Below are 25,238 nucleotides of genomic sequence, written 5' to 3'. Positions count from 1 at the left end.
TTTTGCATTCATTTAGTGAATGTTTTCTTATGCAGCATTTTAATTCCTTTAATGAATTTTTTACTATATATTTTGAGATATTTTCTTAGTAGTTGCTCTAAGGGCTTACCATATAAATATTAACTTACCACAACTTACTCAAGGTTTATACTGACTTAATTTTCATGAGATATACAAATAATTCTACCATATCACTCTATCCTTCCTCCTTTTCATATGCCTATTATTGTATACACATTACATCTTTATATGTCACAAACTCAATAACACCTTGTCATAATTATTATTGCATATAGTTTTCTTTTTATTTTAAAAGAAGCTGAGAAGAAAGTAGAACAAATATATAGAGAGTATGTTTTATTTATCTTTGTAATATGAGTTCCTTGGTTGACAGGGTTTATTTTTGTTCTTTCAGTACTTTGAATATGTCATCCCACTGCCTACTGGCCTCCATTGTTTCTGATGAGCTGTCAGCTGTTGATGTGATGTAGTTCCTTTGTAAATGACATACAGTTTTTCTCTTGCTGCTGTCAAGATTTTCTCCTTGTTTGTGCCTTTCAGAATTGTTACTATGATGTGTCTGGGTGTGTGATGGTTTGAAGCTATAACGTATTACACAGAAAAGTGTATTCTTAAAGTAATCCATTCCTGTGGTTTTGGGCCCACTGTAAGTAGGATCTGTTGGTGATTAGTATCTTAACTGAAGATGTGACACAACCTCATTTAGGGTGAGTCTTAATCCTCTTATTGGAGACCCTTACAAGAGAATGAAATTCAGACAAAGAGGGAGAAAGTCAGGGAAGCAAGAAGCTGAAAGCAATGACATCTAGAAGGGAAGGGAGAGACCAGCAGGAGCCACATGCTTTGCCAGGTGACAGAGGAGTCCAGGATCACTGGAAGCCAGGCTCCAGGAGGAAAGCACCACCTGATGATCTCTTCATTTGGACATTTTTATCAGCCTCAAAACTGTAAGCTTGTAAGCTAATAAATTCCCATTGTTAAAAGCCAGCTTATTTTACAGTATCTGCTTGAGAACCTTTAGCAAATTATAGCAGTGTATACATCTCTTTATATTTATCCTACTTGGATTTCTTTGATATTCCTGAATTCACCATATTTTGGAAATTTTGAGTCATTATTTCTTTGAGTTTTTTCTGCTACTTCCTCCCTGGCTTCTCCTCCTGGGACTCCCATTATGCTTATGTTGGTGCACTTATTGATGTACTACATTTTTTCTGAAGTTTGTTTATTTTTCTTCATTCTTTTTTCCTCTTTCATCCAGTTTGAATACTATCTATTGATCTATGTTCAAGTTCACTGATCCTCCTGCCAGTTAAAATCTACTGTTGAGCCCTTTTAGAGAATATTTCCTTTCAGTTATTGCATTTTAATTCCAGAATTTCCACTTGGTTCTCTTTTTTTATCATTTCTATTTCTCTATTGAAATTCTCTATTTCATGAGGCATTATCACCATACCTTCCTTTAATTCTTTTTGCATGGCTTCCTTTAGTCCTTTGAACATAGTTCTAGTGGCTGCTTTGAAGTCTTTCTCTGTTAAATCTCACATATGTGCCCTCTCACAGGCAGTTTATGTTGCCTGCTTTGTTCCCCCTTGTGCATGTATCACACATTCATGCTTCTTATTTGTTGACCTTTTTTGTTGAAAATTGGACATTTTCAATAATAGATTGAAGCAGTTCTGTCTACTGACTCCATCCAGCCTTCTGGGTTTATTTTCTTTTTTTTTTCTTATTTGTTTAGTGACTTGACTGGCCTACTTTAAAGAAGATTATTTCTCTGAAATATGAAGCCTCTGATTTCACTCTTTGTAGTGATGTAGGCTATGAGTGGGGGGGCTGTTCATCTCTTCGCAGATAACCTGAGCTGCGTGTGCCCTGAGCTGTGTGTGTGGGACAGTGAGAGCTGCAGCCCTGCCCGTGGTAACCATGACAACAACTCCAGTCCTGGAGAAACAGTTTAGCAATGCAAACTCTATAAACTTTAAATATTCAGGGAAAATGCAAACCAAATGTGCTAAAAGCTTATCTAGAATGTATGAAGTCCATGCTAAAAGATTACCTAGGATGTAGAAGATATATGCTAATTCAAGCCCACTGAGCACTGGAACAAATAATCATTTGGCCCTTCCTCTATAAAAAGAACTCAATAATCTTGTTCGGGGCTCAGATTTTGCATGAGAAGCTCTGAGCCTGGCCAGTCATAAATAAATCATTTTTCCTTCCAAAATTATTCCCGAGTCCTGGCCTTTCTATTGCAAATAATTGAACCTCTCTTGACATCTACAACAGTAGGGTGCACCTTGAGCATTTGCACGAAACAGTTACCCTGGAATGAAAGTAGTTACAGCAGTGCTTTATTTGACTGCCTTTTCTCCTGTTCTTTCTGTTAACCTATCTGCCTCTACTGATATTGATGTGGGCTATGGGTGGAAGGCTCTTTGTCTCTTCAGAGATAACTAAGTTGTTTGACTTGTGGGTGTGAAACGGTAAGAGGCTGCAGTCCTGCTCTTAGGGACCAGCAGGCTCCAGTCCCAGGAAATGTTTAACAAAGCAAGGGCTATAAACTTTAAGTATTTAGGGGAAATGCAAAAACCAAGGCTTATCTAAAATGTCTGGAGTCCTTGCTAAAAGCTTACCTAAGATGTGAAAGAGATATATGCTAATTGAAGCCTATTGAGAACTGAAACAAAGGGACCATTTGGCCTTTCCTCTCTGTATAAAAGACGTTTGAAAATCTTGTTCGGGGCTCGGGATTCAAACTGAAAGCTCCCGAGTCCGGCCGGCCGTCAATAAACCATTTTTTTCCTTCTCAAAATCATTCCTGAGTCCTGGCCTCTCTATACTCAATTAATTGAACTTCTCTTAAATTCCACAACATTAATGGCGACCGCGAAGGGACAATAAATGAAGGCCAGAGACGGTAGCATTTTGCTGCCCCTTCCAAATCCCCGAGGAAGCCGGGAGGACTCGGGTGAACCCCAAATCTGGGCGCCCCTGGATTAAATTTAATCCAGAAAAGATGTGGGCTCCACCAGAATCTTCCCGACAAAAATCGAGGGCAATGGAAGGTCTGAAGAGAAAGATTCTGGGAACGAAAAAGAACTCCGAACATGGAAGAAGGTAAGACTCCCCGGGTGAGCAGAGTCTGGAAGGCCCTAGCTTTAATTGCTAGGAAGGGGAGGCTGATCACCTCCCGAGAGAACCCTAGTAGCCCCAGAAGGCTGGGGGGAAGCCGTTCTCTCTAGGCTTGGGAAAAGGAGGAAAACCGGGGAAAAGCCCTGGTGTTTTGGGTTTGTCTAACTGCATGTTAGAATCTGGTACTGGTCTTATATCCACTAAAGGAGTGGAGTCTCGATTTTAATAGGAAGGGTATTTATAGGTTCGAGTCCTAATATCCTGGAAATTGGTCTAGATTAAGGAAAACAAAACTTGGTTACAGGAAAATGGATCGGCTTTTCTGGTGGAGCTTGGTCTGGGTGTAAAGTTTAAACAGTGGAAAAGTCTAGCTGAAATCTTTTGTTATGGTGCTAATTTGTGAATGAATTTGCTTTATACCAAATGTTAAGTGTTCTGAGGTTTGTGATGGCTGTGGGGGCAGCCGTGGTGAAAATAAATATATAAACTTGTGAGTCAGATTAGTGACCTTTGTGCTTCTGTCTGTGTCAGCTCAATGTTAGTGTTGGAGTTGTGTCCTTACATGAAGTAGAATTACAGCTGAGCTGGAGCCCTCCCTTGCCATTGGCAAGGGGGTGAAATGATTCTGGGGCAAAAGCTGAGGAGTCTAGATGTTTGTGCATGCTCTGCTGTCTTGTCTCTGGTCTGGCCCTTTGCTGGGGCTTGGAGGCCATCTGTGTCCGTGCCAAGCACCCAAGTCTGTTGGGAATGTCCCAGTCAGGGCGGCTGGGTTCCTGGGAGAGTTGCCAAATTTGAGTAGGTTCTGTCTGCCCATTTTGGCTGAAAGCTGGAAAGGGGGGAACGGCTTGCCCCTTTCCAGTGAGTCCACCCTTCTATTCATAAGCCGCATTCCTGTTTGTTGTGCACCCGACTGCCTGGAAGGGGGGGAAGTGAAGGAGGTGAAAAGCAGAATCAGAATAAATGCAGTAAAGTTCCCTCCTTAGGGTGTCAAAGCCAAAATACGTTTGCATTCTGCTCAGGTTCTTAGAAGGTATTGTAGTAACCTTAAGTAAGAGAATGTTCTGTGAAGGTAAAATTTGTGTTAAGGGTATAAATATAAAAGTTTTACAAAGCATTGTTTAAGGTATTTAAGTGGCTAATTGCAGAAAGTCATTATTTAACAAAACTGAATTGATAATAATCATAATAAAAGGCAATTTTATAACAAACTTATTCGGCAGCCAATCTCCCCTGCCAACTTGCTTCCAAAAAAACTGTTTCTGGTATTACATGCTACTAAGTATTTAAAGTGAAGAAAAGTTCATTATTTTAACAAACTTGGTTAGTATTAATGGCAATTATATGTTGCAAGACGTTTGCCTGGTAACTTAGTATGTGGGATATATGGAGTGTGTTTTTATTGTTAAGGCAACAGAAGATGATTTTGTCCTAAGATAAAATGATTGATTATTGGAAAGAGTAGAGTGTGGGACAGAACCTGAATGAATACTGAAAGTGTAGAAGGTTTGTGGAAGGGAAATTTTTATGATTAAATTGAGTAAGATCAATATACAAAGAAAATATTTTATCAATAGCTTCTTGTGCTTTAACCTCATCATATCCTCAATGTTTGAAGAAGAGTTCTTTTAAAAGAACATTTTATGTTCTAGAAATCAAATCCTGAAAAGTAGCCTTTTATTTCAAACTAACTGCAAGAGATTTATTCTTTCACTTTAAAGGAAAAATTAAAGTAATGGTTAAGTTCATTTAATATGTTATAAGTTGAATGAAAGGTATTTAAAGGTGTTATAAAATTAATAGGTTTTAAAAAAATTAATAAAAACTGTAACTAAGAGTTAAAATCATTTATAAATGCATTTATATTGTAAAACAGTGGAAAGACAATAACTGAGATTATAGCTGGGTGAATTTAGCCTGAAACTATTATTTAAGTGTAAATTCTACACTAACCTTTCCTTTGTTTATGGTTACTTCAAGCCTAACCTCACCCTTTGCCTTTGCCTATGGTTATTTCATAATTGAGAAGAGCTGGGACATCACTGTCTCCTCTTCTGGTATTAGTAACCCTTTCTCTCATGAATTCAAGTGTAAACTAAATAAATGGCTGCCTGATAGAATAAGGTTAAATGGCCACTGGAGTTTTATTATCTGCAAAATCAAAAGGGGGGTGGAGGGGGAGAAGTCTCCTGCCTTGACGGTCAGTGTTCCTAAGAGTGGCAATTCATGAGAGAAAGCAGTCTGTCTCCCTGAGGCTTCAAATAGCCTCAGTAAATATATATAAAATTAATCTTGTTACTTATCCAAAATTCTGCTAATTTCAAAGTAAAATATAAAGTTCTAAAACAAAATGGTGCTAAGGCATTGAGAACATTTTGGTTATTACAATCCATTAAGTAAGAAAGAAAATTCTTGTGGTAAACTGCATGGTCATAGTGCAAATTAAGAAGAGTTTCAAAAGTCTTTGAAAAGTTTAAAGTAACTAAAGTCATGTTGTTGTGCCAAACTATTCATGTCTGCCTATTTGCTCAAATTGTTGAGGTTAAATATGCAGTTATATTTATAAATATTCTTAAAGCCCAAATTGAACTAAGCAGGATGAGAAAGTCATAGAAATCTGATTATGGAAACAATTGGGAAAGGGCCTCCTCTTTGCAAGAGCTTTTAAGGCAAGACTAGGTGTGGCAGATTAAACCTATCTACTAGGCTAGGGAATTAAGAATCAGTTTGCCTGGTAATTTCCCAGTTTAAACCTTTGTCAGCCATAAATTGGAAAAAAAACAAAACAAAACAAAGATTAGGTTAATTTTCACAGAAGAAAAATGTTGATGTAACCCGGCGGCCTGCTGCCTCAGTCTCCCACTCCCGGGTTGGACAGCAGTGGAGGAGACCAGTTTAGGCCAGTCCTATGGGCAGTGGAAGGATGCCCAAGAAGGAGCTAACTAAGTCGGTGCCATTTCAGCACTAAATTCTATTCCTTATTTGACAAAGGGGGGAGCAGGTAAAAACTAAAATGGTTGGAATGTGATAGAAGAAGCAGTTAAATCAAACTTTTGCGTGGGAAAGTTAAATCTCAGATAAGCTGTAACTTCTGAAGTATCCAATCTATGGAAAAACAGGAAGAGCTTGCATGCTAGGCTTAGGGGTATAAATTGTGTCATTTTTCTTTGTTCGGGGCACCAGCCATATCTGGCTCTGCGCCCCTTCTTGCAAGATTGAGAATAAAGTATTTTCTTCTCCACAATCTGGTGAGCCTTATTTTCTTCCAGAAGATTTCTTTCCAACAAAATAAGGTAATTAGTGGCTCTATTAACAAATTTCAGTAAGTAAAGGAAAGTCCATAAAAACTATGGAGAGATCTTTCCTGGGTTATGATTTTAAAAAATTAAGTAATTGTGTAATGTGTTTTGAAACCTGGTAGTCAGTATGCATGTGTTTTAAAACCTGGTAGTCAGTTATGCTTTTAAATTAATAATTTTCATAACTTAAAGAAGTTTTTAGCTTCCTGTAAGGGAAAAAGAGAACATTCCTTGCATAAACTATTATGGTTTCAATTTTATTTAACTTGAGTGTAATCTCCCATAGTTAATTTATAAACTAAATTAACATATGTACAAAATCTTTACAGTAATGAAAATTGGAAGTGAAAATTGTAAGTTCACATTGGTGAAATTAGGCTAAAGGGAAAAGATTGTAGATATGCTCTCTTAAATAAAGAGTAAATTTCTTTCATTGGTAATTGTAATTTAGTAAGTTTATTTAAACATGAGGTGTCTAGTCAATGCGGTTATAGTCAATTATAAAGAGTTTGTAAAACATCTTCCAAACTGAAAATGTTTAAATAGTTCTAGTTGTAGAAGTCATTGTTAACTAAAGAAACTTAGATTGGTATTGGTAGCAGAAATAACTTCATGATAATAAACCTGTCTGAAGGCCACTGCAAAATACACATTTAAGTAAATGGTAATAAAAAGTTGTCTTGATTCTATTGGAAATATTCTGTTTTCATTCTAACAATGAAAAATAATATTTTTCCTCTATTACTAAAGTAAAGTACCTACTGTTATCTTCATAGTAAAATTGTGTAAGTAAATAGTCATTTGATATATGTATTGCGTTAAGTTGTTTAAAATATATATAAAACAAGGAATAAACTTTAACATTGTCAAACTCTTGTGCATTCGAACCAGGCCTTGTATATATTACAGGTGGCCTCTCCATATGAGTTATTGGCTAGGCTGGTCACTGACCCCTCAATTAAAAATATGTGCTATATCAGTCTCTGGTTCTGCTCCTGAAGTTGATGGAAACTATATTGCAGTTTCAAGCTCCTGCAGCCAATAATGACTCGGTACAGCCAAGTGTACAATGGATATCGCTTCCAGACTGGCACTGTTCCATGGTGCCAGAGAGCGCTATGCACCAGGCTAGTAGAATACTGGAAAATCTCTCTAAGATGAAGGATGCTGCAACTTGCTCACTGCGTTGAAGAACATGCTAAGTGGAGCCATGATACCAGGAGACTGTAAGTAAAACTTAAACACAATTGGCATTATGGCCTGCTCTCATGGAGAGATAACATGTAAAGTATTACAAACCTGAAACTCAAAACTAATAATGGCAACTCTGAATCCTTATGCATTAAGTAATACATTAGTTAATATTAAGTGCTGTACTTTTATCCTGTACTAAATATATGCCTAATAATTGTAATGTTATCTTTTCTATTTTGGATCAAGTGCAGAAGTATATTAGACATGTTAAATTCCTGGTAAAATCATTTTCTAAACAGTTAATAACATGTCTATAGAATAAGGTGGCAGTCTCAGCCAGTCTCAGTTAGCAAAAGTGAGGCTTGCTTGCTGATGGTGAGTCACCTATTGAACAAGTCAAAATTGCTAGAAATTGTACAATGAAAACCAAGGTGTAAAAATCTTTATTCTGTAGTTCTGATCACTCCCACAGGTAAAAACTAAGAATATTTCCAAATTAGTGTTCTAATCCTGAGTGAAGCCAGTTGCCCAAGGAGTGCCAGTTCACCAGGAGCATCTGACAAAGCGAATGAGTGTCAATCATTGAACAGCTTGGAATGTGTCTTCAGACAAAGCTAAGTGTCTGTTGCAATTTCTCTCTAAAGATGGATAACTTAAAAAAGAACATATATGCTGTTCCCACCAGCTTTTAAGGAATGCCATCTTTATAGGCACCTAACCTTGTCTACCTCTGTAATCCAATGTGTCCTCTTTTAAAAACAGGTATTCCAAAATTTTAATTAAGTTTGTTTCTTTCAGAGTGAACATCTTATTAACCATATGAAAACTTCATCCAACTTCGTACAGAATGCCAGATCCATCTTCCTCCAGTTAGAATAAATTAAGAGTTTTACACCTTATTAGGCAATGACTACAGCCCATGGCCAGCAGGAAGCAGTTACAGAAAAGAGATCGTCTCCCTTCAGCACCCCTTTTAAATTAAAGGTGTAAACTCTTTAAGAGTAAAAGAAAAGTAATAGATGGATCTGGAACCTGACTGGAAATCCACGTGAGTGCCAGTGGCAGTAGAATAACTGCAGGAGGCCCCTGCCCAAGATTCTGCTGTCCAGAATGAAAAGCTCTAAACTTCTAAAAACGGTCCTGGATGCTGTACTAAAGACTGATAAATAATCAATCAAAACAACAAACAGCCATCCACCTCATAGCTCCAACAATAATTATGCCAAAGCTTAGCAAGTTAATCTTTGGCAGAAAGGGGGGAATGATGTGGGCTATGGGTGGAAGGCTCTTTGTCTCTTCAGAGATAACTAAGTTGTTTGACTTGTGGGTGTGAAACGGTAAGAGGCTGCAGTCCTGCTCTTAGGGACCAGCAGGCTCCAGTCCCAGGAAATGTTTAACAAAGCAAGGGCTATAAACTTTAAGTATTTAGGGGAAATGCAAAAACCAAGGCTTATCTAAAATGTCTGGAGTCCTTGCTAAAAGCTTACCTAAGATGTGAAAGAGATATATGCTAATTGAAGCCTATTGAGAACTGAAACAAAGGGACCATTTGGCCTTTCCTCTCTGTATAAAAGACGTTTGAAAATCTTGTTCGGGGCTCGGGATTCAAACTGAAAGCTCCCGAGTCCGGCCGGCCGTCAATAAACCATTTTTTCCTTCTCAAAATCATTCCTGAGTCCTGGCCTCTCTATACTCAATTAATTGAACTTCTCTTAAATTCCACAACATTATCACAACCAACTGTTAGGCTCTGCTAACTGCCATATGATTGATTGTTGAAGACAATAAAGCTATCAGCTGGCAGGAGTGGAATTGTTGGGTTATATGGTGATTCTATGTTTAACTTTTGGAGGCTTAACTCTTTTACTTTAATGGTAGATTCTGAAGACTGTCCTTGAGATTTCTTCCCAACCCAAGAGGATTTTCTTAGCTGACTCTTTTCCTACTTCTTTCTAGTAAACTAGCTGATCTCTGTTTAATTTGTTTTCATGAAACCCCCAGCCTCTTCTTAATTGCCTTCCACCAAAATCTTCATTATTTTTGAGAGTGTCCTTAGGCTTGAAATTCCCCACACATTGTTCCAAATAAAGTCAGTTCCTTTGTGAAGAGTTTTGGAGGTCCCTGTTCTTATGGACTGCCTTGTACCATGGACAAAATTTATGAGCCCCTGCTTGAGAGGTGGCGTTGGGGTGAGGGACCAACTTGTCTCTGATTAACACCCCTGCTCTCAGAGAAGAATGGTGCTTATCCCACATGTGAGCTCGGTTGAGGGTGATGGAGCCCAGCTACTCTTGGCCTTCCATCCCGGGGGTGAAGTCTCTGCCTGAGGAGTAGGGGCTGGGTGTAGGAAGGACTCAAATTCTCCACCTCGTCCACCAGGATTTACTCTCAGCACATGGAGCTGGAGGGAATGAGAAATGGTGGTGTCCTGCTCCTCTTGGGTAGAAGCCTCTTGACTGGAGGCTGACGGGAGATGGAGGCTGATGGGAGATGGAGGCTGACGGGAGATGGAGGCTGATGGGAGGAGCAACATCTTCTTAGTCATTCTCACCTGCAGTCATTTCCATAACTCAGGTGGAAGGGGTAGGTCATTTCTCAAGTGCCTTTTCTTGCCACTGTTATGAACTACTTTTTGTATATTTTCTTAAATTAATGTTTCTTCCTTTTCTCAAAGCCCTTATGCAGTTTCCAACAACTTTAAAGGGTTTATTTTAAAAATAATTCTCTCCAGTATGGTCATTTCAGTGGAGAATAGGTATGCAGAACTCCTTGCATTGCTATTCTAGAATTCAAGAGCCCTAGAGTATTTCTTGAGCACCTACTATATGCCAGTGGCTCATCTAACTACCAGGAATACAAAGATAAACCAAATTTGCAAAATCCCTCCCCTAAGGGTGCTAACAGTCTACTGAGTGCTAAAGTCCAGGGGTCATTCAACTATGGCTCATGGGCCCAATCCAGCCCACTACCCATTTTTGGATGGCCTATGAGCTGAGAATGGCTTTTACACATTAAATCGAAAATACAAAAGGGAAGGCTGAGAACTGGGTGAGAACTGTTGCCATATTTTGCCTCTTGATAAAAACCATTTCAATGCTTCAAATATAAATGGGCCTTTATAGGAAAAAATTTTGCTGATCTCTCATATAGACAATAAGCAAAATATAAAAAACAGAAAAAGGGAAACATGATGTAATGGCTGACACTGGTAAACACTATAAAAAAATCATGCAAGGTTAGGGAATGGATGGATCACGGTGTTGCTATTTATCCCACAGGGTCTGATATTACAGCAGAGACATAAGGGAAGGAAGACAGTGAATCGAAAGAAGAGTGAGTGCCCATGCCCTGCTGTGGAATATTCCCAGACTGTCTGGGGGAAAGAGAAGAGGCCCATGGAGTCAGAGTGGCTTGAGGAAGAAAGCGGTGGAAGAACAGGAGGTTGGAGACTCAGTCAAGGCCGGATCTTTTTTGGACCTTGTAGACCAAGCTAGCGGCCTTGGAGTCAATGTGTTTGGTGTCAAGAGGTGAAGTGACAGCACCTGATGGACTTTTCTGCTTTTCCTGATGGGTAATGATTTTGAGGATTTTTTAAATTTTATTTTAAACTCTAAACTTTATTCTTTAGAGATGTTCTATGTTTAAAGAATTGCACAGGAAGTACACAGGGTTTTCCTATACCATCCCCCACACATAGTTTATTCTATTATTAACATGTTGCATTCATGTGGAACATTTGTTACGATTCATGAGCCAATACTGATACATTATTAGTAACTAAATTCAGAGATTACATTAGAGTTCACTGTTAGTGTTGTACAGTTTTATGGGTTTTGACAAGTGGGTAACGGCATGCATCCAGCATTAAAGTAACCTACAGAACACCACCTTAAAAATGCTGTGTTTCACCTATTCACTCCTCACCCCCTACCATCACACACAAAACCCTGGTAGCTGCTGGTTTTTTAATGGTCGCTACAGTTTTACCCTTTCCAGAAGGTCATGTGGTTGGAATAATTGCAGTATGTAGCCTTTTCAGAGGGCAGATTTCACTTAGTACTATGCATTTCAGGTTCTTTCATGTCTTTTCCTGGCTTGATAGCTCATTCTTTTTTATCACTGAATGCTATTCCATTGTATTAGCTCATTCCTTTTTATCACTGAATGCTATTCCATTGTATTAGCTCATTCTTTTTTATCACTGAATGCTATTCCATTGTATTAGCTCATTCCTTTTTATCACTGCATGCTATTCCATTGTATGGATGTGCCACATTTTGTTTATCTAGTTCCCTGTTGAAAGGCATCCTACTTTACTTCCAGTGTTGGGAAATTATGAAGAAATCGGCTATGAACTTTCATGTGCAGGTCTCTGCGTAGACAAAATTCTTCATAATTTTTCCAAAGCTCGAGGTGGCTTGATGTGGCAAGTAGACTGCAGGGGACCAGGAGCTTAAGCAAGGGCAATTTAGATATGCAGACGTCCAGGAGGCAAGGGGCAGCTTGGACTAGGGTGATAAAGCTGCAGCTGGAGTGCCCTTGGATTTGGGTGCATGTACAGGAAGAATCCACACAATTTGCTGATGGCCTGGACATGAGACGTAAGAGAAAAAGAAGAGACACCAATTATTTCTCCTAGGATTCTGGCCTGAGCCAGGTGAACAGAGGTGCCATTGCCAAGAGGAGACCATAGGAGAAAGTAAGCTTGGGGGAAAATCAAGAGTTCCATCTTGGACATGTGAAGTTTGAGAGGCTGATAATCATTCAAATGGAAAGAAGGATTAGTTAGCTGGAATATGAGTCTGGATTCCAGGGGAGGGATCACAGCTGCAGAGTCATCAGTGTGGAGAGGCAGTTAAAGGAATGAGAAAGGGTGAACTCCCCAAAAGCACGAAGGACACAGAACAGATTGGAGACCTTGGTCCTGGCACACCCCAACGTTCAGAGGTGTCGATCAAGTCAAGTGTTCCCACTTTGATGTACGACACTTTATGATTCTTTACCTCTTACTCCCTCATGGAAGGAGAGTGAATAACAGAACAAATAACATGCTTCATTTCTCTCTTTCTCTCTGCAAAGGTATACAAGAGTGTGTGACTTAATCTATGCTACATTTAGATCTTCCAAACCCTCAGAATTTGTTAAACCCAGTCATGTTTGATGAAGAATGCTATAATTTCAGTTGTGCTTGCTATAAACTGACTGTGTATCCATAAATGAGGGAAGGCTATCCAGGCGAGCTGCGGTGGGCCAAGGGAACTGGTAGAACGGACGGGCTTCCTGCTCTCCGCAGGGGCATGGGCGAGTCCCGCCTTCCCTGTCTGGCGTCTCCGCAGCATTCTTCGCGCCCGCTGTGCGTCCATCTAACACCTCGCCCTCAAGCAGCTTGGGCAAAGCCAGAGGAACCCCCAAACATCAAAGGAACCCCCAAACTTCACATAAAGGAATACAGTGTCCAGAGAATTCTAATTTCCATGTAGAATCCCATATGAAACCAGAACAGACAACATAAATATTTTTATAGCAATGTTGCATTCCACAAATATCAAATATTTTACCAATGTTGCATTCCTTATCAACATGATAACCATGGTTCTAAGAAGTCAAGAAGAACATTTTATTCAATTATTATTTTTATTCAATTATTATACCCAATAAATTCTAGCAGCTTGTCTTTACAGCCCATCATTGTTTGTCTAAGACCTAACTGTGAGGAAAAGACCTTTGTCCAGTTGTATTTCCCCCCAAAACTTGGCAGAATATCTATTTAGCCTAAACTGGCAAAAATGGCTTGGTTCACATATTTAAAATGATATATATTTTTTGCTCATCAATATCCTACTAAATGGACAAAATGACTTTAATTCATTTTACTCATAATATTTTATGGGTTTAACGATGGGATTTGAGGCTGATTCATCTGGAGGCTCCCCATGGTTTCTCCTTCTGTGGCCGTCCCTAAAGGCTTCCAGTAACAGGATTAAGGTCCATCCTGATTCAGTTGAGCCACCTTAACTGAAGTCACCTAATCAGAAGGTCCAACCGACAAGGGTTCATCCCCACGGGGATGGAAGACAATTAAGACCATGTTCTTTCTTAACTGCGAAACTCCAAGCCAGCACACCAGTGACTGCTGTTGATGAATATAAAATCTAATTACCTTCTTTAATGTTGTTTGAAATTAAAAATAGAGTATTCCCTGTGACTAAAAGCAACTGGATAAACCATTTTCTCTCATATTGATCTCTAGAGGAAACTGATTCTTCTGCAGACAAGATAAGTCACCTATCACCCCAACCAACCAAGTGAAAATCACCTGATTGTTTTAATATTGAGTTCCCTTCCTCAGGCTGGTTTAATTAATAGTGCTATTTTTACATTAGGCAACTACAATTATTTAGTCTTAACTCTCAGGTTTTATTGATTTCTTTGTTCGTGAATTTCTTTTACACCTCAATGTTTGCTTTCTTTGGTTTGAATTCATTTTTGCTTGCTTGTTTTACTGGAGGAAATCTCAAATTAGCATTTTCATAATGCATTTGTGGGAGTTGCATTATCTGAATCAAAGTATGCCTCAAAGTCTTTATTTATGAAAGTATTTACGAATGGTAGTTTGACTTGGTATATAAAACAACGTGCAAAATAATTTTTAAGCCCTTTTAAGATTTTGTTTGCTAGTCTCCTATATATGGTATATGAGAAGCTCAGTGCAAATCTGACCCTTATCCCACAGCAGTTGACCCAGTTTTTTCCTTTCTCTAGTAGATTTTAAGATTTCTCTGTTTATCCTTAGTACTGAAATGTTAGCAGAATAAGAATGAGTCTGAAATGGAAATTTGGGGTGCCTGTTGAATAAATCAAGATTCAGTCTTCTTAGTCTAGTATTCTTTCACTGCTTCATTTTTTTTTTTTTTTTTTTCAGTATAAAGAAATACCTTTAAGTGAGTTGAGAGCCAATAGTCCAGGTAGTGGAATTGAAAATGTGTGATGACCAAGTTATACATGGGAAAAAAAAGATGTCCTCAGGCAGAGCCCTAAAGGCTCTGGGTTTATCTGGTGGCAGGGAATAGAAAAAGTTTATCAAAGGACGTAGAAATGAAAAAAGTCAGAGAAGGGGAATGAGAATCAAGATGGTATCTGGTGATGGAAATCAAGAGGGGTTTTAATTTTTTCTTTTTCCTCCATGAATATATATTATTTTCCAAGCGGACAAAAAAGTGAACAAAAAGGAAACACTGCTGAGATCTAGGAGAGAAAATATTTTTAAATTCAACAGCTGTTTCCAGTTGAACAGTGAATAGATGTGAGTTAATAGTGAAGTTAATAATAAAGAAACAAAGGGTAGTAACTACTTTTTCATGAAGTTTAGTGATAAATGGAAGAAAACAAGAAAGAAGACACTGTGGGACATCTGAGAAAATAAAAATTTTTCTTAATAAATTTACTTTAAAATAAGAGGAACTAGAATTTTTGAAAGCAAGGAAGAACATAGATATGCATTATGGAATCAGTTTAGATAATAATTATAATGTTAAAATGACATTAAAATAAAGTGATCACAATATGTTAGGAATAAAATAGAGTCCTCATAAACAATGCTGAAATTGAAAAGGAAATACAAAATAGAATGATATGATTATTTTGAAAATATTGGGAAGCTATAATGAATATCAAGAAATAGCCTGAGAGACTCTAAATATGGTGTGTATGATTATGACAACAAATACAAAAGGTCTAAATTTATCTCTACCAAGACCAAAGTAAGTTTGGATTTAAAAACAAAATCAAAACGTCATGGCTTTAAAAAGCAAGGCTCAAAGAAACTAGGAAAAAACTTCATCAAATATATTTTTAAAAGGTTTGTGTATTCAATTATAAAAAACAAAACAATCAGCATTTCTTGTAAGTACAGTAACTAACAGAGTTGTACAATGGAATCATGCCATTAAACGCCGTAGTTTGGGAAGCTTTTGACAACACCAGAAGATGTGAAAAATAAAAGTAGAAAAACTTAAAGGGTAGTTTGCAGGTGATAATTGCATATAAATTCAGAAAGATAGCTCTAGTTAATAGGAAATTAACTGATACATCTGCCAAATATCCCTGCACATTGTCTACAATCAGATAAAAGTAACATTGAAAAGAAGGTAACATTTTCATTACAGCACAAAAATCTATAAACATCTCAGAATACATTTATTAAAATTGTGGAAGGACTTTGCAGAGAAAACCCTAAAAGCTTGCTGATTGTTTTAATAGTTATCTTTTCATAAATAGAGAAACATAGCATTCTCTCCATAGAAAAAGCTAAAGGGATATATTTAGGAGTCTGACAAATAATTGCACAGTCAAAATAGCTTGAAAAAATTTATATATGGCAAAGAAGAATCATCATATAAGGGAAAACAGAATGTTAACTCATCAGCAAGTAAAAAAAAAAAAAAAAGGAGAAAGTATCCAGATTCACATCTTGCACTATGATTGTCTATCTTATTTAAATTTGTGGTACTATGTATTTGATATGCTTTTTCTTTTTGAGGAACAGGGGCCGGGGATTGAACCTGGGACCTCAAATATGGGAGGCCAGCGCTCAACCACTGAGGCACTGGAGGCACTGGGGACTGAACTTGGGACCTCCCATGTGGGAAGCAGGTGCTCAACCGCTTGAGCCACCCTTTGATAGGCCGTTTTTACAACTCCTGTACGACTCCAGTTGTAGACAGTCCACTGTCGACAGAGGTTCACGGACTCCAAGAATTTCAGGGCAGATCTAAGTGGCGCTCTGCCCTCCACCTGACACACGGACCCCTGTAAGGTAAGTCCTGACAGGTGCGGACCCCCAAGTTGCGGGCCTCCAAAGGGTGGCAGCTTTGGAGATGTGTCCCCTAGGTGCCTGTGAAGAGCCAGAATACTTCCTCGGGAGAGACAGAGTGACAGGAGAATCGGAGCTGGGACCGGCCTCCAGCTCTCCTGCTTTAAAGAGCACAGAGCCACAGTGAAGACAAACAGCAGCGCTGGGTTTTCAAGCTCCTTGTTTCTCTACTCAGCCCCGGTGAAGAAAGGCTGACCAGCAGCAAGTAGAGAACTTTCTCTGCAGTTTTTCAATTTGAAAAAGCAAGTTTTTCAAATCTACTCTCAGCTAGAGGATTTTATTGACTATTCTTTCTTTAGACTTAAGAGATCTAACCCATCACCCTCCAGTCCACAGATAAAGGAAGAAGCTAATAGGTAATACGATTAAATGCTTCATTGTGCAGAGAAAACACCCACAAAATACCATAAAATTGGCATATTTCTCTTTTGTTGCATAATAATATTCTTGATTTGGACTACTGTAGGCTTGTTCTCATATTGCTCACTTCCCAACCAAATAACTTAAAATAAAACCATGATGTCAACAAAGGCAGAAGACAGTAGCTATAAACGCTATCATACATGGGAAATGGAAGACATATTTTTCACAAACACTAAGAAAGCATTTAAAAGCCAAGCTTTATTTAAAAACAAATTTTAAAGTCTTTCCATTATTTATCAGGATTTTTGCAAGATCTGTCACTTCTCTCTAATATGGAATTTGTCACACTTTATGTTCAGTTCTATCAACTGATGAAGCATATTGCCATTAAATGAAAGGATTTTCCTCTGTTTTTCAATAAGGCATTCAAAATCCCACTTACAACTTTTCAGAAATCCCACTCATTTGAAAGTGTTACAGCTTCGGAGCCTAGGGCTCTGAGCTCCCCCTGCACCCGCCATGATCTGCCTCTTTTAAAGGTAGAATCTGTTTTGACATCCATCTCTGTGTACTAACAAACGCTCTGGAACGCCTACTCCTAAAAATTCCTCTAAACATTTTTTCCCCTCAACTTGTTAATAAATTCACCAGCAAAGAAATGAAATAGCAATTATGCTAAATACTGTACTCATCAATGTCAAAATCTGACACTGTTTAAAGATTCATTACCCTGCAAACCGCCATCACGATGGTATCCATGAACCAAGCCTTTTAAAAAGCCTTGTTAACACGCCTGTTCTCCAGGAGACCTGGATTAAGTTAACAACCTGGGGTGACTGCAAGCTTGTATTTCGTCCTTGACATAAAAACTTGGTTGTTCATAACTTCCAAAAACATCCCGCACCTTACTCCCTCCTGGAAAGGTATTATCAGTTCCAAGACAACGAGACTGAAATAACTCAAGTCCCTGGAATTGCTTGGGCCAAAATTGCACTAGAAACTTTTGGGGAGAGGAATATAGGCTGGGGGAAGAGGGAACTTTAAATTTGTGTTGTTTTATCTTTGTTGAACCTTTGGAGTTGCAATATGAATGCATTTACTTTCTGGGATGTTAAAAGTGAGTGAGTCTCAAGACGGGCAGTCAGAATTGAAGTATATCTGGCTTCCTTCTGAACCCTCATGAGTTACAAGGTGCTTACAGGGTACATTGAACCCTCATGGAATTCAGAAGAGAAAAAATGGGGCATTGATGAAGGAGGAGTCAGGGATGAAGACACCCGGAAGTCCCAGGGTTGTTTAAACCTGAGCAGGGCCGATTGTTGTTGAGCCAATTGTATATATCAGATCACTAATATATAACACGGGTAAAGGAATTATTACCAGTACACTATAAACCTTGACCATGCAGAGAGTGAATGAGTGGGCGAATGAGCGAGCCTACACTGGAGCTAGGATGCGTTTATTCAGCTGGTGTTTGCAGAGTATGTGTTCGTGCCTCCTCCAAGCAGGGCACTGTACTAACTTCTAAGAACCTAATGAAGACTAATAAAATCAGAGATGGCCATGCCTCCAGAGAACTTACAGGTTCAATTAAGGATGACAGAAAGGGTCCCAGGGATGCTCACACGCCGTGAGTCCTGTGGCGTGGTGGCAGGCTCTCAGGTGTGCTGAGATGGCTGCCAGGTGCGTGGGCAGGCAGGGCTGTTGGCAGGAGCCTGGGCTGTGATACCTGTTAGGCCCTTCACACAAGGGACACTCCCCCATGCTGGGCATGCTGTGTTCCCTTCTCATGCACTTCTTTTTTTTTTTTTTTAATTTTTTTATTTTATCTTTTTATTTTTTATTGACTTTGTAATAATATTACATCAAAAATATATATGTGAGGTCCCATTCAACCCCGCTCCCCCACCCCCCCCTCTCCCCCCCCAACAACACTCGTTCCCATCATCATGACACATCCATTGGATTTGGTAAGTACATCTTTGGGCACCTCTGCACCTCATAGTCAATGGTCCACATCATGGCCCATACTCTCCCCCATTCCATCCAGTGGGCCCTGTGAGGATTTACAATGTCCGGTGATTGCCTCTGAAGCACTTCTATATCTCCAGACATGGGTTCCTGTCTCAGCATGAGAAAGAGATGACAAAATGACCTGAACCTTTTCCATTTAGATTCCGTTGGATCAGCCTGAGCTCATTCTATAGTCAAAGTTACAACATTCATGCATTTAGTCTATGGTAGTTGCTGAGAAAATGAAGTCTCAATTTCTTAGGGAATCTGGCACCCAAGGGGCCAAAATGGTGCCTGGAATAGAACTAAAAGCATCCCAAAGAAAATTCCACATTAAGGGTGGATATTATCCCCTTGGCTCATGTCAACTGGAATGTGGTTGATCAACCTCAGTATGTTCAACTACTCTCCTCCCTTACCCAACTGCCCATGGGCCTAGATGTTCCTCAAACAGGACAATATCTTTCCTGACTTGAGATCTTTGTTGTTTCTACTCCCTCTGCTTAGAGCAGTTTTCATCAGTTCCTGGTAAGGCTGAGTCCTTCTGCATTCACTTTTCAATTCAAATATAACATCCCCAAAAAAGCCTCCCCGATTGCCTCTCTAGTGGGCCTCACTACCTACTCCACCACACATGATCTTATTATCTTTCTGTATCTTCTTCTGGAAATTATGGGTTTATAAATTATGGTCTGTCACTATAGAGGATGGTTTGGGTAGGATGGAACCTGTCTTGTGCTTTCCCCTAGGGCTTGAGAGTTCAATGGCAAGATGAGCTACTGATGACTTTCATAACAGGATGCTACTTTAGATACTGGACAGACTTAAAGTTGGAAAGGGATCAAGTAGGACTTTGCCAAGAAGACATTCACGGAGGTGAAAATTTCCAGCTCACCTGTCCTCAGATATCATTCCCATAATCCCACATAGAACCAACATGAGAGATGGAAGGCCACAGTTACTAGCTGAATGATCTTGGATGAGGAAGTAAAATTCTCAGAGCTTTGGCTCCTTTTTATGGTCAAATAGAAAATAATATATACTTAATTCACAGAGTTCCTATAGAAATAAAGGAATCAGTATACATGAAAGTCCTAGGTAGAATACCCAAAAGTACCTAGCACATACCAGAGAGTCAAAGAAATGTTAGATCCTTCTGATTTTATTTCCTCCCAAGAATTAAGACCAATTTTTAACAGCTCAAATCAAAATAACTTCAAAAATGCTTCACCTAGCAACATAAATAATTTAGGCAATATATTCAATAATGCCATACTATTACACACTATTGCATTAAGGTAAAGATAGATCTATTTATCATCCAGCCACCAGGGGGGATGCAGCACACTCACTCACTGCACTGAAATTTGAAGAGAGGAAAAACAATTTTGCACCCAAGGGCAGCCTAGAAGCCTACTGGTATACCAAACCTCATACCAGGGGGCAAAATCCAGGTGGAACATGCAGTCTCTGTGCCTCACCTGACTTGTATTTTGACTAGAATGAATATTCTGTTATTTCCAAACCTTACAAACGTTTCAGATTAAGACAGAGTGTGAATAAGTCCTTGAATTACACCAAGGCAAAGACAACATATAAATTAAAGAAGGCTTATTTTCTGTCCATAAAAAAGAAAACCAGGTTTTCACTCCTACAGAAACAACATTAATTTCAGCTGCCTAAACAGTTAGGGAGAAGGTTCTTATTTTGCTCAGAATCCAACTCTCAACAATCCCTCAGAGTCTATTACATACTCCAGGGAGAAGCACTAGGATGTGATAAACCTTTTCGGATATGATAAACCTTCTGTTGTTGCACTGATACGGTGCTTGAGAAATGAATCTTCCTGCAGGATCTGAAACTTAAGACAGAATCCAAAACTCACAGAAAACACAATCAGTCCCTGAAGGTGGTCTCAACCCTGATGCAATGTGTTACTTTTCCTACCTAGGAAAAAAATCATAATTTTTATGGTTTATGCACAAAGGCACTTTCAGGACCAAAGCACAATGCTGAGAAAATCTCTACCAACATTTTTCATTTCCTCCTCCTCCACAATCTTATAGTACAAAAAAACACTTACTCAGACATGGCATGAAATTTCTACATATTTATCTCATTTGCTTCTAGGAAAAATGTCACAAAATTAGAGGAAAAGAAAATACAGAGTTAAACAATTTGGAGAAGATTTCACAGAACAACCCTAGACACTTGCCAATAATGTATCAAGGATGTAGAGCCCTGCGGGGGCTATGGGAGGAACAGCCTTTTGAGCTCACCTGTTTTTGGCACCTCTCTGTAGTGTCTAAGGGCCATAGAGAGAGAGGCTGGAAAACAAGGGCAAGTAGCTATTGAGTAACTATTCAAAATGGCGGCCTCTCAAACTCCAGAAGTGTCAACTTGCTCTAAGGCAACTGCCTTAGGTAAGGCAAGTGGACAGTATCTATTTTATCCAAACAATGACTGAAGCAAGTCATTCTGTAGCTGTTTAGTATATAACCCCCGCATCAGAATAAGGCATGTTAAAGAATATTATTGTTTGCTCTAGTGACTACGGATGAAGAAAAGGGAGTTTATAGCCAGAAATTCTTGGTCCATGAGAAGCTCCATTTTGTTTGTGGCCAGGCTGGGCCACACTGTCTCAAGGGATGGCCCCTCTCTGTGGAGGTCATACAGATTGCCAATGGCCAATTTTTATCCAATGTCTTAAATCTATCAGATGACATCTTACTGATTTCTTTCATAAACAAAAGTATTTCTCACTCCCATTCAAATACATGCTGATCTGAAAAAAGGGACAAACATTTATTTTAATCCTAGGAGCATATTTTCTGAAGCCCCAACGAGAAAACTACTCTCTTCCGGACACTAGACTCTAGAGGCTTAATGCTCAACTTTCTATGGCAAATTAGACTTGAGATGGCAAATTACATTTTATGAAACAATTCTAATATAAATTCCTTTTTTCTTTAAAGTGTCTCTTTTCTCCTTCTTATTTTAAAAGTAATTATTTGCTTTTTTTAAACCGATAAATGCACATCCTTCTAACACCTCCCATGATGGCCCCATAAAGTCTCTATGTCCCGGGACACCCCCTTGGTGTAGAGCGTGGTCTGATGGACAGCTTGCACCCCACGGGTCACAGTGACAAGGAGCACAGATGTTTCTGGCTGCTAAAGGTCTCTTCAGAGAAATATGAGGTGTGCGTGAGGTCAGTTGCCCAACTCACTGTTTTGTCAAAATTATTACTATAAATATTAAGTTACGTAACATGTCTACTTGGAATTTCAGTTCACCCCAGGCCTTGTGCTATTTTGAATTAGATTCTGGAGGCGATGGAAAAGAGAATTAAATATGTCTGTCGGGAACAACCTGACGCAGCTGTTACCCTTTGAGAAAAGGATGCCATCAATCCCAAAACACTTGAACTCTGTAGCACACAGCATACACAGAAAACTGTGGACACCAACTGCTGCTTGTTGAAACCATGGAATTTTCTAGAACCCAGAAAACTGAACATGAGTGTATGAAAATACACTGGAAAGAAGTGCCAAGTCAAGAACTATGTCCCTTTAAGTTGAAACCAGAGTTTGATATACATATAGACCAAGGAATTAACTATGAGTTACAGCATACATTTGCTACTTATGTTGTAACACAAACTCATTAAAAAACAAGATTTGCTCTTACTACCAGGAAAAAGCAGTGCCTAGAATCATGCCTCATACAAAGTAGTGATCAATATATAGTCACCAAATGAGTGAACAAACATCCTTCTGTTTCCAAAAAGAAATTCAGTACTATCCCTAGGTCTATACAAAGCACAAGTCCAATATCGAAATTTAAATGATTTTTTTTGCTTCCATCAGCATAACAGGTTTTAATGAAATTTTATAGATTCAGTCTAACTCACCACACAATACTTCAGCATTTTTCTATGTGCCAAATACTAGCCACAGCACAGGTTTCACAACCAACACGCACATGGGGTGGAGGACCACGTTCCAAGGCAGTCCCCGAATCATAACTTCACAGACTGGGTTCCTGACGATGAAGAAAATGAACTCAAGGAAAATGTTGTTCACCTGGATTTCCTGCCAACACCTGAAGTTAAACATGCTTCACACAGGAGCCATTTGTACGTTATGCTTTCCCTTCAAAGTGTAACTGTCTCCCCTGCCCTCTACTGTCCTTGATGCCACCAGTTGGCGAACACAAGTAGCTCCTTCCTAGACCCTTCTGCCTGACTGCAATCACCTCTGCCAGGAATGGTGCTGATTGCTTTATCCTGTGCAGTCACAGGTACTCTGTGAAGTGCTGTGGAGGTGAGGTGTCCCAACTTCAGTTGAGACAAACCCATGCTACAAGCACCATCAAAGAAAAATGTACTTCTACTGAGAGTATTCTAATAAAGACCTGAAGTTATTTGCATTTCCCCAGCTTCGTGCTGACATTGGCTGATGTGTCTGAGTGCACTTAGGTGGCCCTGGGGTCAGAGAGTCTCACGTCTTCACGGGGAAGATGCCATCTGTAGAAGTTTGATATAGTTATGAATTTCAAAAGTAGATATTGGATTATGTTTGTAATCTGGTCTATTACTGGGCATGATTGAGTTAATGATTAGGGCTTTAATTAGGCCACATCATTAGGGCGTTGAGTCTCCACCCCTTGGTGGGTGGGGACTCAAATAAAAGGCATGGCAAAGGACAGAGTTGGAGCTTTTGATGCAAGGGCTTTTAATGTTGGAGTTTTGGTTTTGGAATTTGATGCTGAAGACTTAAACTGGAGCCCTGGGAAGTCAGCATGCAGAGGAAAGAGAAGTCAGCCCCAGGAAGGAAAGAACCTTGAAGCCAGAGTAAAGCAAGCCCCAGGAATGCAGGAACCCAGGAATCCTGAACCCTCACAGATGTTGGCAGCCATCTTGCTCCAAACAGACTTTGGTGAGGGAAGTAACTTATGCTTTATGGCCTGGTATCTGTGAGCTCCTACCCCAAATAAATACCCTGTATAAAAACCAACCAGTTTCTGGTATTTTGCATCCTTTGGCTGATTAATACACCATCTCTGCCATTTTGTTTAGAGATTCCATTAAGCACAGGGGCCAAGGCTAGGCAGAGGCTGTCAGCTTCTCTGGGTTCTTCCTGATGCCCAGAAATGAACCAACTGCATACTTGTTTTCAATGGCAAGAACATCATTGCCAATAATGCCTCAAGTAATGTGGAAATAAGATTGAAGATGCATTTTACCTGCTGACGTTTTTCAAATTCCAACTTGATCCGGGACTTGATGCAATTGCACGTGTCCTGATATGTTTGCTGCAGAGCAAGCTCCATGAGGTGTTTATGATATGCTCCCGCCAGGTTCCCACAGATGAAAATTATGACGTTGGCCAGTATCTAAAGAGACAGAAAGAGCCAGCCAATAGGGTGAATGCACAATAATGGCATGCCCATTAGAAATAATCTTCAGAAGTGACTCAGCAGGAAGTTAATTTCATTTGTGTTTCCACACTTATATTTTTATGTACTTAACAGAAAGGAGCTATCTCTTTTAGGGATTCTATCTGCTTCTTTTAGCCATGTGCTTTGATAAATGACTTTGAGTTAAGCCCAGCGATTTGCTCTGGCTAATGCAGTGGGGGCAGGAGTGTCAGATTTACCTCAAGTCCTACGAGATCTCACGGGTTGTGGAGAGCTCCCTTGAGCCTCTGTTATCTCAAGGCAAAGAACACACCCTGGCTAGACCACTGGTCCCGGGAAGATGAGAGTCCGATGGAACAGAGTTGCCCTAGCCAACCCACAAGCTATTGTATGCTGCTGAGAGTGCATGGTTGCCACGCAGCCATATTGTGATACAGGATGACAGATGCTGGTGGCTCTCACACCAAAACCATGTTCACTGAGCTTAGGGAAGTGATAGATCTCATTATGTCTTGTTGACATAAGACCATGGTATCTTTTCCAAATATGTAACTCACAGCTCTATTTATCCTGATAAGAAACATAATTCACGATCACATGCAAAAAATTGGGAAAAAACACAAAACACTATAAAGATAAAACGAAAAGTCCCTATGATAACTCTTTTCAGAAAAAAAAACATTCTTCTGGCCATACAGTGCTGTCTATCCAATCCATTTCATCTGTATTCTCAAATCTGTGCCATACTCTGCTTTGTCAACACTTCTATCTTGTTCCAAAAGAACTGAGTCCACATTGAATGTGGTTTTGTGCTTTACTTTTTCAATTTAATATAAAATCAGATTCTTTGAGGTCATTAAAACTTCTGTGAAAACAAGATTCTGCATGCTTAGATAATATCCAGTCCTAGCATAATTTATTTA

General features: G+C 39.3%; 1 protein-coding gene across 2 annotated transcripts in view; it reads right to left on the bottom strand.

Moving 5' to 3' along the window:
- Positions 1-25,238, bottom strand: part of ADCY2 (adenylate cyclase 2) — a 455,060-nt gene that overhangs the window by 201,031 nt on the left and 228,791 nt on the right. For both annotated transcript variants that reach the window (XM_071207382.1, XM_058306528.1), the window contains exon 4: positions 24,142-24,291. In XM_071207382.1, the coding sequence (XP_071063483.1) occupies positions 24,142-24,291 (150 nt within the window). The remainder of the gene's footprint in view (positions 1-24,141; positions 24,292-25,238) is intronic.

The sequence above is a fragment of the Dasypus novemcinctus genome, chromosome 2 (genome assembly GCF_030445035.2).
Source record: "Dasypus novemcinctus isolate mDasNov1 chromosome 2, mDasNov1.1.hap2, whole genome shotgun sequence".
In the NCBI taxonomy this organism is placed as follows: domain Eukaryota; kingdom Metazoa; phylum Chordata; class Mammalia; order Cingulata; family Dasypodidae; genus Dasypus; species Dasypus novemcinctus.
Note: the sequence above shows the minus strand (reverse complement) of the source record. Positions and strands in the feature narration are given on the sequence as shown.